Genomic DNA, 14,886 nt, shown 5'->3' with positions numbered 1-14,886 from the left:
AAATCGACTAATGTAAATTGCACTTTGGCAAGATTTACATACACCTGTGGAACTGTTTAACCTCAGAGGCTAAACACCTCCCGGAGGGTGAGGAACGGGATGGTTTCCTGGCGCTAGTGAAAGATCGGAAAGAGGCTATGGAGGAATGCCTCCAGTCAGTATTGGACACTGCTGATAGTGCAAGCAGGTCCATGGCATCTAGCACGGTCCTACGCAGATTTGCATGGCTGGGAAAATCTGGCTTTGCACCTGATGTGCAGTCCAGATTACTGAATATGCCCTTCGAGGGCTTGAAGTTGCTCGGCAGCAAGGCGGACGAGAACTTGGAGAAGCTACAAACCTCTAAAGCGGCAGCAAAATCACGCAGCGCCGCTATAAGACAGCCTCAACAACACTCCTACTCAGGGTCATCTTCCTGGAGGAGTCGTCGCTTTAGTTTCTACTCCTCTTTTGGAAGAGGGAGGGGGCAGGCCAATCAGAGGCCAGCAGAGAAAACACCTTCATGGTGGAAAGGGGAGATGTGCTAGATCAGCCCCAGCAGCGACAACTACCTCCTCAGCCACTGCTGTAGCCGCTGCAAATCCACTTTGAGGTCTTCACCCACAAGACCCCGGTGGGAGGCAAAAGCACTCATTATCTGAACGAATGCCAGGGCATTACATCCGATGCCTGGGCGCTAGAGACCCATGGTTACTGCCTTCCTTTTCATCAAAGGCCTCAAGATCATCCACTGGGAGCCAACTCTGTAAAAATTCCAGACCTGCTCCTCGTGCAGGAGATTCAAACCCTGCTAGAGAAAGGCGCAATAGAACATATACCTGTAGCAGAAAGGAACAAGGGTTGGTACTCCCTTTATTTTCTCATCCCCAAAAAGGACGGAGGATTGAGAGCCATCTTGGACTTAAGAAACTTGAACAAATTCCTCAGGAAGGACAAGTTCAAGATGGTCACTCTTTCTTGGATCTTTCAGGCCCTTCAACTTCAGGATTGGTTGATGTCATTAGACCTCCAGGATGCTTATTTTCATGTGCCAATTAATCTCAAGCACAGAAAATACCTGAGGTTCATAGTTGGCGACTCGCACTATCAGTTTTGAGTCCTACCATTTGGGTTGACCTCTGCCCCTAGGGTCTTCACCAAGTTGATGATAGTGGTGGCAGCGCACCTCAGGAGAGGGGGTGATTCACATCTACCCTTACCTGGACGATTGGTTGATCAAGGCACGTTCTGCCGAACAAGCCCTGGATCATCTGAAAGTCACCTGCCACTTCCTCCACAGACTGGGCTTCTCCCTCAATTTCAAGAAGTCACAAATAACACCTTCTCAACCGCTCCAGTACATATGGGCTGTATTAGACACATCCTTGGGAAAGAGCTCGCCTCCCAAGTCGAGGGCTCAAGACGTTCTTCAGATAGTTTCAAAATTCCAAAATGCCCAAAATCTCCAGGCCTACGACTTCTACGATGGCCTCATGGCATCCTGCATTTTCCTAGTGCCAGAAACACGCCTGAGGATGAAATCCCTTCAGTGGGCTCTAAAGACTCAATGGTCCCAGTTCTCAGGACAAATGACGGATCTCCTTCAGATTCCGAACAAGGTTCGGCAGGATCTTTTGTGGTGGACTTACATAGAACATCCTAAAAGGAGAACATTTTTGGCAACCATGTCTGGAGATTACAGTAGTGACGGACGCCTCACTCATGGGGTGGGGAGCTCATGCCAACGATATGACAATCAGCGGTCGTTGGTCTCCATCAGAGTCCAAACTACACATCAACCTTTTAGAGCTGAGAGCAATCAGACTAGCGCTGAAGGCTTTTCTGCCATCTGTCATTGGGAAAAAATGTCCTCATAATGAAGGACAACACAGTGGACATGCATTACCTAAACAAAAGAGGTGTAGGTCACTACCTCTGTGCCGAGAGGCAATGTGGCTCTGGCATTGGGTAATTCGAGAAGGAATCTCCTTAGCGGCAGTACATCTAGCCGGGGAGGAGAATATGATGGCGGATGCTCTGAGCAGGCAGAGTACGGTGTCCTGCGAGTAGGAACTGGCTTAGAAAGTCCTTCAGGAGATCTTCACCCTTTGGGGAACCCCTGAAGTAGACTTGTTTGTGACCGGAATCAACTGGAAGTGCGAAAAGTATTGCTCAAGGAAATTTACCCCGAGAGGAGCCCCAGGGGACAAGTTTGTGGTGGAGTGGAACTTCACTGCTATACGCGTTCCCTCCGATTCCCGTCATTCCTCAAGTCATCAGGAGATTGAGACGGTTCGGAAACCGCATGATCCTAATTGCCCCGGATTGGGCCAGGAGAACGTGGTACCCGGACCTTCTAGACATGTCCATCTGGCCTCCATTACGTCTTCCTCAGAGAGAGGACCTTCTCTCTCAAATGCCTGGCTAGGTTCTCCATACAGAGGTCAGGACTCTCAACCTTCATGCTTGGTATCTGAAACGCTGAAATACAAGGATTGGGACCATCCAGATGACGTCATGGAGGTGTTGATTTTGGCAAGAAGGCCAGTAACAAAATCTCTGTACCATTGCCCCTGGAAGTTTTGCAACTGGCGCAGGGAAAAGAATGTTGATCCTTTTCTGTGTTCTATCCCAGAAGCGTTGTCTTTCCTCTTGTCCCTGGCAGATAGAGGCCTCAATTTTGGGATCATCAAAGGTTATCTTGCAGCACTTTCCATTTTCAAGCGCTCTTCGGAAGAATGTTCCTACTTTAAAATTCCTTTGATACAATTCTTAAAGGGACTCAACAATGTGTTTCTCCAGCATGGGGTCTGGCATGGATTCACATGCTCATTCCCAGTCGTCAGGCTGGGAATCCTCGGTAAAGAAATAATCAGTATCAGTTTCGTTTCTGATCTGTCTTTCTTAGTAGTAACCAATCACTGATCTCTGGGTCATACTGCCCCCAGCCAATGACTGCCCTCTTCCTAAGCCCCTCCCCTACAGCTTGTTAAGACGGATTTCTGAACTCTGTCCTGGTGGCGCAGAAGTTCAGAAGGCCAACCTAATTACTTGGAACAGGGTAACCTCTGGACAAGCCAGACCAATCAAGGTAGCGATCGTGGCGGTCAAGACAAGGTCTCAAGGGGGGTCAGTGTGACTGAAAGCCCTCAATGAGCACACAAAGCAAGGACACTTACAAACTATTCCAAACAGGTGTCATATTAAAAATATATACACATTTATTCCAAGGCCTTTAAAACAATGACGGTAGCGAGAAATCACAATACAACTCTAGTAAACCAACACATACCATACCAATACAATATATATACAAATACAAACAATTCTCAAACGTTAGATGCACGAAATGTGTAGTCCACCTAAAAGGGAAGGAAAACAGGCAGTGCGAAATAATGCTTAGACCCAGTCCGCCTTCAGAGGCACCTAACTAAAAGGAAGTCCGAGCCCTACGAAGAGTGGAGCCTTGTGCTCAAAAGTACCTGCACACGCTGGTGCCAACGGGCAAAAGGGGAGTCTCTTCGAGGGAAATCAGGCAGTTCAGTTTAGTGCACAAATGAAGAACAGTTTTCCGCGACTCAAGCGCAGCCTCCACTGTGGGCAGAAGCAGAGCGCGAGTACGGAAAGGCGTGCTGTTTTGACACAGCGGGGAAAAGCTATGGGCTCCTGCAGGAGGGCGACCAGTTCCTAGCTATGCTACTCACCGGTCCCCGATGCAAGTAGATCCAGGCTTCTCCGCATCAGTTTCAGTCGCTGGCAGGTTCAGAAGAGCAGGGGACGTCTCGTCGTTGTGTTGAGTCTGCAGCAGCAGAGTTGAGTAAAAGACGTCCCAAACGAAGGAACCCACACAGTTTGTTACCACAGCCGGGGAACGGAGCGGCCGTGTGTATCTGAGCCAAATGTACACTACTCACTTCAGACCTGGGAACGCCAAGTGTACGAATCGTGTGAGAGTGACAAGGACTCGAAATACTACACAACCTGGCGGCGGTTGCAGAGCAAGACTCCTGGGTAGGCTGGTCAGTCTGCTGGATGGCCCAGAGACGCTTCCGAAAGCTTACTAGCAGGAGATGGTGAAGATGCCGAGAATAGCTGTCCCCGTTATTCCAAGGGTCGAAGTACCAGTACAGGCCTTCTGGTTCGATCAAAGGTGAAAAGGGTTTCAGAAGGCGACAGCAGTGCAGAGGAGCAGTCCTTCAGCGGGTCACCAGCGATTCCTCGGTTCAGCCGCTTGGTTGCAGGATACTTGGCTCCTGTATTCCTTCGTTCGTGAGAACTCAGGAGATCGACATGGTAGTGGTGTTTCCAGCCCCCTCTTATCCACGGTTCCCTTCGCGCCAAAAAGGAGGGGACCCAATGGGAGATCCGCTCATCAACACTCACACCATACGTGGACCAATCACGGACCACGGTGGTCCCAGGCATTCACACCACCCTAGACTCTCTGGCACCCAGGATGTGTATTGGGACCAGACATCCCAGCCCACATCCTGGAGGCACACACCAGGCATGTAGAAGCCCGCGAAAGCATCCGTGTTTCGTGGGAAAGTACATGCCCAAATAAGGAAGGCCCCAGGTCGGCTCGACCTGAGGAAGGTGAAGGGAGCAAGACGGTCAGCGGACAGGACACATGAGCCTCGTGGTCTGGCCATTTTGGGAGCCAGGCCACCATTTTGGGTTAAACACGAGAAACGCGCTTAAAACGCCAAAAGCTCAAAACACAAACGATCGCTGCCACCATTCCTGTCCGTGAATCACTTGCACCGATCAGTTACAATCCAAAAAGAGTATCTAGGGCCTGTAGAAGGCTAGAGACCCAAGAGAGCAGTAGCTTAGCTTACAGTACCCTCTTGTGTCATGTTGCACGAAAGCCGCAACATGATAAAAGAAACTACGGAAAACAGCGTTTCCCGGTACTGACTGTCTTAACGGCATGTCAGTTTCCCCGTAAGAATGGAGCGAAAGCCCAGAGTAGTGCGGCAGAAGGCTGCACTTCTCTGGCACAGTCGAGAACAAAGTGAAAAACAGCAAAAAGTTTAGGGGTTGCCACATGGAAGGAAAATTACCTACAATTACGAAATCTTTCCTAACACAGCCATCCTCAGATTTATACCGCATGTTCAAGTGTTGGGAGTCCTCGTGCTTTAGCTCTCGAGCTTTTACTGCGTTTTCGCGCTTTCAGATTTTCTTCGGTTTAATCGAGCCTCAAGCTCCACCGTTTCCACTTCCGATAACGGGGACCCGTTTCGGAATTCTTCTACGCCCCTCAAGGGTGAAGTTTTCGTTGAATTGCGCTTCTGAGGTTCCAGAAGATCTGAGGCCTACCTCAACGGACATGGCCCAGGACAAGGGAAGCTCGACTCCCGGATCCAAGCTGTTCAGGAGTTTCCCGGGGTGCGGATTGCTAAATGTTTTCAAGGAGGACGAGCATTCGAGATGTCTCTACTGCCTTCATGAGGAAAAGACGCATGTGGAGAAGGACTGTTCCTCGCCGCCTGGCTGGAGAAGGGCACAGCAGGTGAGAAGGCGAAGAAAGTCTGAGCGGTCTTCTAAGTCCTGTGAGGGCGCCCCGGCGACGGGGGCCCAACAGAAGGCCAAGCACCGCGGGCACCGGGAGCGCCGAAAGGTCGGTCTCTTCGGCTGCCAAGCAGGGCGCGACTTCCCCCGGCACGGTCAACCACGAGCCAGCGCTCTGGTTTGGGGAAGAGGAAGTCCGAGAACCCGGTTAAGCTTCTGGAGGGTCCCCGGCCGATCTCGAAGGGAGCAGAGGGGGAGCCAGGTGATGACCCTCCCCCCAAAGCAAAGGCCCAGGACGCACCTAAGGTGGTGAGGGCCTTGATCTACCCGGCAAAGGCCTCTATCGAGGTTGTCGCAACGGCCCTGGCAAAGCCGGCAGAGACTACGCCAGTGGAGGCGGCCTCGGGGCCCAGAGTTTCCCTGCCACCGCGGAGGGAATCCTCTTTCCAGTCCATCGTTAAGACCCCCGTGAAGACCCCGGTGGAAAAAGAGGGGGGGGGGGCGATGGCCATTACAGACTCGGATTCAGCTTCCGGGGAGGATCTGGTGGAAACCGTGAAAGGCCTCAACGAGAGGTTCGAGAAGGTTTGATCCCAGGGGAAGGTTGCTGCTGATGTGATCGAAGATGGCGACGACGAGGGCCCAGTGGAGCAGCCATCCCGCCCGCCGCAGCCATTGCCCGAGCCCCAGGATAGCTCGGCGGCCGTTTTGTTGGCGATCCAATCCTTATGTACTGAGTTAAGGATGAGGTTATCACGGACCCTGATGGAGGAACCAGAACCAGGACCGTCGGGAAGCCCTCCGAACAAGCCCATGCTCGGAGGAGAGTCCACCCCGCACCGCCCTTCGTGCCCACGAGGCCTGTGGACCCCTCATCCCCCTCTGGACCCTCGGGATGATACGGCGACGGGCAACGACGTTGGCGATGAAACACATTCCTACATCACCCCCCCTCGGGCCTCTCCACCCGACGAAATTGGCTCTTTCCACGCCATGATAGCCAGGGCATCCGAGCTCTTCCAGCTCTGCGGAACAGAAAAAGGAAGGCTTTCTTTACCAATGACGGGAGGCCAAGAGAAAGACGGTCCTCGCGGTACCGTTGCCTGATGACATCTGGGACGAGGAGCTGTCTATCCTGAAGAACCCTTCCAGGACACCCGCCAAAAGGGACAGAGAAGTAGTACCGGGTCCCCGATGCCACCCCTTTGTGCCTCAGGGCCCAGCCTACACCGGACTCGGTCGTCTCGGCAACGGCCAAGAAGAAAGCGGCGGGTGCGGCGGCTTCAACTTCCACTTCCCTGCCGGACAGCGAAGGCAAGAAGTTGGACTCCATGGGACGACGAGTCGTCTCGTCGGCGGCGACGACGATTAAGGCGGCCAATGCCTTAGCGATTGTTGCCCGTTACGACAGGGAGCTTTGGTTCAAGATAGCTCCCCTGCTAGACTTCCTACCGGACGACATGAGGGCGGAGGCTCTACAGATTCTTCAGGAAGGTGAGGTGGCGTCGGATCACGCCATAACGGTGGCAACGGACATTGCCGATACCGGATTTCGCCAGCTGGGCAACAGGGTTTGCCTTCGATGATGAGGATGGCTCAAGGCGACGGACTTTCGACAGGACGTCCAGACCGGAGTGTTGGACATGCCGTTCGACGACAACAACCTGTTTGGGAGGACGGTGGCCTCCAGGCCATCGAGACAGACACAGACAGCTCGAGCCCTAGGAGTCCTTCAGCAACGGCGGCCCTTTCGGATCTCCGGAGGCAGACAGGGAGCCTCCAAGGGATCCATCGGTGGCTCTTCTACGTACCGCCAGGCGGCCCGTTCCTCGTCCCAGGAGGCCTACAGAGGCCGCGGCAAGCAAGGAGGGTCTTGCTGCCGTCAATGAGGCCAAGGCGGCAAGGCCTCTTCCAAGCAGGACTGAACCGGCTGTAGCGTCGGGCCCCCACCAAAGCACCCCGGTGGGAGGACAGCTGACGAAGTTCGTCAGCATGTGGGAGTCCATCTCCACTGACCGTTGGGTGCTGGACACCCTGGCCCGTGGACGCTCGCTAGAATTTCAAAAGAAGTGTCCTCGCATTCCTCCCGTGGCCAGGAAGGAGAATCATGTCCCTCAACTGCTGTTGGAGGTAAGGGCGATGCTCAACATACGTGCCATCGAGCTCCTCCCCAAGAGGCTCCGGGGCTCTGGAGTATACTCGAGGTACTTCCTCGTCAGAAAGAAGACAGGCGGTTGGCGCCCCATCCTGGACCTGCGTCGGTTAAACAAGTACATCAAGGCACAGAAATTCAGGATGGTCACCCTCCAGCACGTGCTGGGACAGCTGGAGGAGGGCGACTTCCTATCGTCGTTGGACCTGGAGGATGCTTACTTCCACATCCCCATTCTAAAAGGACACAAAGTTCCTCAGATTCGTAGTCCAGGGGCGTCGGTACCAATTCAGAGCCGTGCCGTTCAGATTAAAGTCGGCACCCAGGGTGTTCACCAATTGCCTCGCACCAGTGGCGGCACGGCGGCACCTGCAGGGGATCCATGTCTACCCCTACCTGGACGACTGGCTAATCCGTGCAAGGTCAAGAGAACTCGCCGTCGAACACACGGCGAGGACTGTCCGCCTGATCACGGAACTGGGATTCGCCATCAACTACCCCAAATCCCACCTGGTTCCGTCACAGGTGACCCTGTTTCTGGGAGCGCTGCTCGATACAGTGGAGTGATTGGCATCTCCGTCGGAAGAAGGGACGAAAGCCATTTTGGGCAAGGTGCAGCGCCTGTTAGCCACGGATGTGGCCAGGTGAGGTCCATAAAGTCCCTCCTCGAGATGATGTCCTCGTGCATCTACCTTGTGCCCCTTTGTAGACTTCGGATGCGTCCGCTACAAGAGTTCCTCGACGCCCGCTGGATTCTAGCGGCCAGCAGCTTCAAAGACAGGATCCCGCTCGACGAGGAGTTCCGTCGGGCAATTCTATGGTGGGGTACCCGTGCGCACCTCATGGCAGGCATGGAGTTTCTGACCCCAGCGTATCAGGAGACGGTGACGACGGACGCCTCCCTGGTGGGATTGGGGGGGGGGGGCCCACACCGGAGATCTCCACGCAAGAGGCCTCTGGCTCCCGGAGGAGAGGTCTCCACATCAACATCCTGGAGCTACGAGCCGTGTTCTGGGCGCTCAAATGGTTCCTTCCGTCACTCAAGGACAAAGTGGTGAGGATCTTCACCGACAACGCCACCACGATGTTCTACATCCGGAAGCAGGGAGGCACCAGATCCCCAGCCCTATCGAAGGAGGCCCAGGATCTGTGGCACTGGGCCGTCGCCCAGGGGATGTTTCTGGTTCCCTTCCACCTGGCAGGAATAAAAAACACCATTGCCGACTCACTCAGCAGGGAGCTGCGCTCGTGCCACGAGTGGGAACTACGCCAGGACCAGGTGGATCGGTCCTTTTCAACGATGGGGCATACCCCAGATCGACCTGTTCGTGACGGCGATGAACTCCAGTTACCAGAGGTTCGCCAGCAGGTTCACACAGCCGAGTAGCATGGGTGATGCTTTCTCGTTCCCTTGGGATGGCCTGTTCCTGTACGCGTTCCCTCCGTTGCTGCTCCGTCTCATCAACCAGCTCAAGAGGTAGTGGTGCGGGATGATCCTCGTCGCACCGGCGTGGCCGAGACAGATCTGGTTCCCGGACCTTCTGGACTTGTCAGCGTCCCCACCTAACAAGCTGGCGACTGACACAGATCTTCTCTCAAGAGAAGCAGGCGCCATTCTTCATCACGACCCGGAGTCGCTGAACTTGCAGGCTTGGCTCCTGCAGCACTAGAGTTTGGAGGATACGATATCCCGGCTGACTGCAGAGAGGTTTTTGCAAAAGCTAGGGCGTCCTCAACTCTCAAGTGCTATGGACATAAGTGGAAGAGGTTCTCTGTCTGGTGCCGTGCACAGAAGATTAACCCTCTGTGGGTTACGGCCCCTCAAGTATTGCCGTACCTACTGTCGCTGGCAAAAGCTGGATTGGCTCATGCCTCCATCATACATCTGACTGCCATCTCCTGATACAACAGGACTACAGGACGGGCGTCCTTGTGGTCTCATCGCCTGGTGAAGGAATTTATGAAGAGACTATTCCGATCGTTCCCGCCGGTCAAGGCCCCTGCCCCGGCGTGGGAGCTCAACGTGGTGCTGACCAGGCTCATGGGGGGCCCCAATCGAGCCTATGCATTCAGCGCTGTTGAAGTTCCTGTCGTGGAAGACAGCATTTCTCGTGGCCATCACCTCCGCACGACGAGTGGGAGAGATCCAGGCCCTATCTTGTAAGCCTCCATACTTGACTTTACATGACACGAGGGTGGTGCTGAGGACGCACCCCTCCTTTATGCCGAAGGTGCCGTCGGACTTCCACCTCAACGAGCCATTGGTGTTGCCAGTTTTCTTCCCGTCGCCTTCGTCGCAGGCTGAGAGGACTCTGCACTCGCTGGACGTAGCTAGAGCGCTGAAGTTCTACATGGACCGCACGAAGAGTTTTCGGAAGACATCACAGCTGTTTGTGAACTTTGGACCTGTGAATCAAGGGAAGGCTCTCTCGAAGGCTTCCTTTTCCAGATGGCTCTCCGGCTGCATCATGCACTGTCACCGGTTGGCAAACCGGCCGCTGCCTGGCTGTCCGAGAGCCCATTCGACCAGAGCGATCGCTGCTACCATGGCGTTCCTGTCTGGTGTGCCCCTGCTGGACATCTGCAGGGCTGCTACGTGGAGGTCGACGCACACCTTCACAAGATTCTACTGCGTCGTTCGGGACTCAAGGGAGGAGTCCAGGGTCGGCCAAGCAGTGCTGCGCAATCTGTACCCTTAAGGTGAGCCTGGTGAGGAGGTAAGAGATGCTTAATGTTGAGTTGTTGTATTGCTTAATGTTGAGCCTGTTGCCACCTCCAGTGGTTGTGCATGTGTATACTACTATGTATTCTTATATTCATGAGCATGTGAATCCATACCAGACCCAATGCTGGAGAAGGAACAAGTTACTTACCTGTAACTGTTGTTCTCCAGCATGGGTCTGGCTTGGATTCACATGCGAACCCTCCCTCCTTCCCCTCTGCCGCTCTTCACTTGGTCATACTGCCACTTTACGTGCTACCAAATCTGAGGATGGCTGCCAGAGGCGGGGCTTAGGGAGAGGGCAGTCATTGGCTGGTTACAGTATGACCCAGAGATCAGTGATTGGTTACTACTAAGAAAGACAGATCAGAAACGAAACTGATACTGATTTTTTCTTTACCGAGGATTCCCAGCCTGACGACGGAATATTCATGAGCATGTGAATCCATGCCAGATCCATGCTGGAGAACAACAGTTACAGGTAAGTAACTTGTTCCTTATTGAAACTATCTGTTTGCAAAGCAATCAAACTTCCATGTAACATGCTGTCCCAAACCAGGGGACAACATTCCATCCATATCCTCTGAACTTGGTAGCTTGGCTGCTGAAGTCAGAGTTTGGACATTTAAACCTTCAACAAAGATGTATGGACATCATAGGTGGCGCAAAAACACAACACAAGATGCTGCTTTTGTAACAAATGGAACGATTTTTCATTAGGCGTAGTACTTGTAACATCAACCCAATTGATCACCCACACACAGCCATTTATCTAACTCACCTCTTATACACAGGACTAGTTTGTTACCCCACTAAAGGTCCGCCTTGGTGCCCTTGCTGCTTACACAACCTCTCAAAGCAAGGTTTTCTGGTGGATAGTCCTGTAATCAAAGCTTTCATGGAAGGGGTGAAAATAGTTCAGCCTCCCTATTTTTAATCCAACTTGGATGTCGTCCTTAATAAATTTATGGGCCCTCCTATTAAACCAATGCACAAAGTTGGTTTTACGGCTTTCACCTATAAGACTACTTTTCTGGTGGCCTTTACTTCCATTACAAGGGTAAGTGAGCTGCAGGCACTTGGTTCAAGACATATTTGTTACCCTTCATAAGAGCTACATGTTTTTGCGCACACATCCGCGCTTTGCAGATATATTCACCTCCAAGTCCCATTTAAACCAGCCCATAGAACTTCCATCTTTCAAAATCCTACTAATTCAGCTGAAAGAAGCCTCATACACTAGATGTTAAGAGAGCAGTTATGTATTACCTGGTAGAGAAGAGGATCCTGTATTGAAGTCTGCCATCTCCAGATGAACCGTTAAATGTATCCAAATGTGCTACTCTGTCAGAGCTTTACCTTTTACGCCTAGAGCAGTCTACTTGTGCCACTGGGGCTATGGCAAATATTCCTCTAGATGCGATTTGCAAGGCAGCTACCTAGACTTCTGTTCCTTGCATTTACACAACATTATTGCTTGGATGAACATTCTAAGACTGATTCTCAGGTGGGCCAGACGGTGTCAAAACAACTTTACTACTGTTCCTTCAAACATCCCACCTCCATCTCCTGGTACTGCTCGCTAGTCTATGCACAGCATCTGACTCTAAGCAGATTAACAACAAGCATCAGAAGACCTACATTACTTGCTGTAATCTTATGTCTGCTACTTGCATCTGTTTACATTAACATGTGCCCTCTTGTAGTTGAAGGAACATGGACATCTTACACCTTTCTGTACTTCTGTACTTTACTCACTAACAGTCTTTTCAGGCTCTCTCATGGCAGAGGAAAAACTGGGTGTGGTCCTTCACGTGTGAGGGATCATTGGTACACTACACACTGCCCTACACGTCACAGTAGGGATAATGTTACAAACGTGCCAAGGTCGATGTCCCTTTTTGATCTTTGGAGAAAAAAAGGAATACTCGCTGATTACCACTATATGTTGGACTATATACACAGCATGTGAATTAAAGCATATTTAAGCACCAGAAAATAGGATTACGGTACGTAACGTATATTTTCCCAGTAGTGTTAGTCTGATCAGTTTCCCCATAACAAAATGAGCAAAGGGGAAGTAAAAATGCTTCCTTGTAAAAAGTCGACAGGTTCAAAAGCAAAGCTTTTGGGATCTTTAGAACTTTGGAAGGGAATATTGCCAAAAGAAATCTCCTAATACCCCACAGTCGTTGGTTCTCTCTCTGAGACTGTAACTACGTCTACAAATCTTTCTGATAAGTGTGAATACTTTTGATAGCTTGAAGTTCACATACCTAGATGAGTATTGATAAATAACACTTTGCCCATCAGGAAGGCTACATGGAACCATGATTGTGCTGTACAAGTTTCTTTGATGTGCTGTTAAATATTTTGGGATTTGGGTACCCTGGAATACTTGTATTTCGAATATTTGTGGTTGAGAATTTTAGGAGGACCTCCGATTTGCTGCTTCTAATTATATACATTCTGTGATGTTTATAAATTGATATTTTATTTCTATCGCGCTCGTACACAAGTGTTTCAGAGCGTGACAAGGCAATGGTGGGGGGGAACAGGGGAGAACAAAACAGCGATCGTACTAGGCCCAGTGACATTGAGAACACGCAAGTGCATGGGAGAGGGCGGAGGGGAAAAGTGCATGGAAGGGGGGGAGAGGTGGAAAGTGCGAAGCAGAGGAGAAACCGATAAATAACAATAAATAAATAATAAAGGCAACAAACAGTGGTAATGCAGCCAGCAATTTGCAAGTGCTAGGTTTAAGGCAGCAGACAGGGTAGGTCTGATAAGTGCAGGAAGAAAAAGGGGGGGCTGTATGAGAAATGTATTGATGGTAATGTTCTGCAGAAATTGCGTTTTAGACTGATGTACATTGGATTCTTTTGTTTTGCTGTTTTGTGATGTGATTTTGTTTTATTTTACGTGAAACTGTAACAAATTAAAAACAAGAGTATGCACATTTAAGTCAATAGAAATGTTACTGTTTTTGTCCTTGGAAGACAGCAATTATCCCACCTTAAATGTATTGTGCCTTTTTACATGTTCTTGGTTATTGCATTATTAGTTAAAAAATACATAAATCCTATGTTTACTGTTTTTCATGATGCTTTCCTTCTCCTAGTCTGTGCAACCAGTTGCACCTGTGTATGCAGATGGCTTGGTATCTGTTCCCCTTCAACCTCCGCCACCACCGCCTCCCCTTCCTCCAGAGGAACCAGAACAGCCACCAAAACCACCTTTTGCAGATGAGGAAGAGGAGGAAGAGATGTTGCTAAGAGAGGAGCTGCTGAAATCTTTAATGAATAAAAGGACATGCAAACCGGAGGTACTTGCTTGTGCAAATAGTGTTTATTGAACCATATTTGCTATCCCAATTTTAAACATTATTTTCTATCACCAAGCTACGAATAAATGGTGATTTAATAATAGTTAGTCTTGGGGAAAGATTGTTGGAGTTGAAAATGTTCCCATTATCCGGTATGGGATCTGGCATGGATTCACATGTTCATGAATATTCCCCGTTGCCAGGCCAGGAATCCTCAGGAAAAGAAAGTTTCACTTACAAACGTCTTTCTCCTATAAACCAGTCACTGAGGTCTTGGGGTCATGCTGCCCCCAGCCAATGACTGCCCTCCCCCTCCTCTGGCAGCCATTTTCATATTTTTACTGCACGTTCAAGTAGTGAGTCCTCGTGTTTTGCTCAGAGCTTTTCTACGTTTTTGGTCTTTTCTCATTAAAAATTTCCTTTTTTTGTCAAATAGAGCCTGTGTATTCTTGTTTCTTTGCCCGGCAACCGGGGATCTGTTTGTCGGTGTTAGGGAGAATACTCAGAAATGTGCTAATTCCTCTCTACCTTAGAGAACCCCAGTAACTTTGCTGGATTTTGAGGGCTTGTATTTTTAACCTAGAGATAGTGAGACCCTAGAGATAGCGGCATCTTTTTACATTGTCACACACCACCTTCAGTGCAGTGGCACAGGGATTTCCCAAGTTTTAAAATACCTTCTCTTGGATAAACTACTGTTTCCAACAGCAGTGGCGTGAAATTGACTTCACTTTGTAACTTTATAGACCCAGCACACACTATCTTACAATAGTGTGCTGGAGGGGTTACTTGGTATCCCCTTTGTCTAGCTTCTCATGTAACATTTTTTGTTGCCCTTTCCTCGATGAATGGCTGGTGGCATTGGTTTACTTTTAACTACCGTGGTGTGCATTTACCGTGGGCTGCATTCACAGCTGCAGTAAAGCACCCAGGGGTGCCATTTTTGTCAAAATGTCCTGGTCTTATTTTTTCGCCATTTCTTTGTGGAAAGGTTGTCCTTGAGATTTACTCTGCGCGCCAAACCTGGTTTGGTCCCTTTGTTAGTTTTGTCTTTGGCCGGATTCACGAGTGAAGCCTGCCTCTGACTCTAGGGTGTCTGCCGGAGGCAGGAAGTGTGGGAGGTGCCGAAACGCCCTGTGCTTAGTCTCCGAGGAGACAGGAATGCACTCTTAGTTGATTGGCTGGCTGGCT

General features: G+C 50.6%; 1 protein-coding gene across 1 annotated transcript in view; it reads left to right on the top strand.

The window, feature by feature from the left end:
* ZFC3H1 (zinc finger C3H1-type containing) overlaps positions 1-14,886 on the top strand; it is a 1,590,362-nt gene that overhangs the window by 243,260 nt on the left and 1,332,216 nt on the right. The window contains exon 8 of the mRNA XM_069628251.1: positions 13,492-13,695. Coding sequence (XP_069484352.1) covers positions 13,492-13,695 — 204 coding nt within the window. The remainder of the gene's footprint in view (positions 1-13,491; positions 13,696-14,886) is intronic.

This window comes from Ambystoma mexicanum, chromosome 12 (assembly GCF_040938575.1).
Source record: "Ambystoma mexicanum isolate Mex_15411 chromosome 12, UKY_AmexF1_1, whole genome shotgun sequence".
NCBI lineage: Eukaryota > Metazoa > Chordata > Amphibia > Caudata > Ambystomatidae > Ambystoma > Ambystoma mexicanum.
This window is presented reverse-complemented; position numbering and strand designations above follow the sequence as displayed.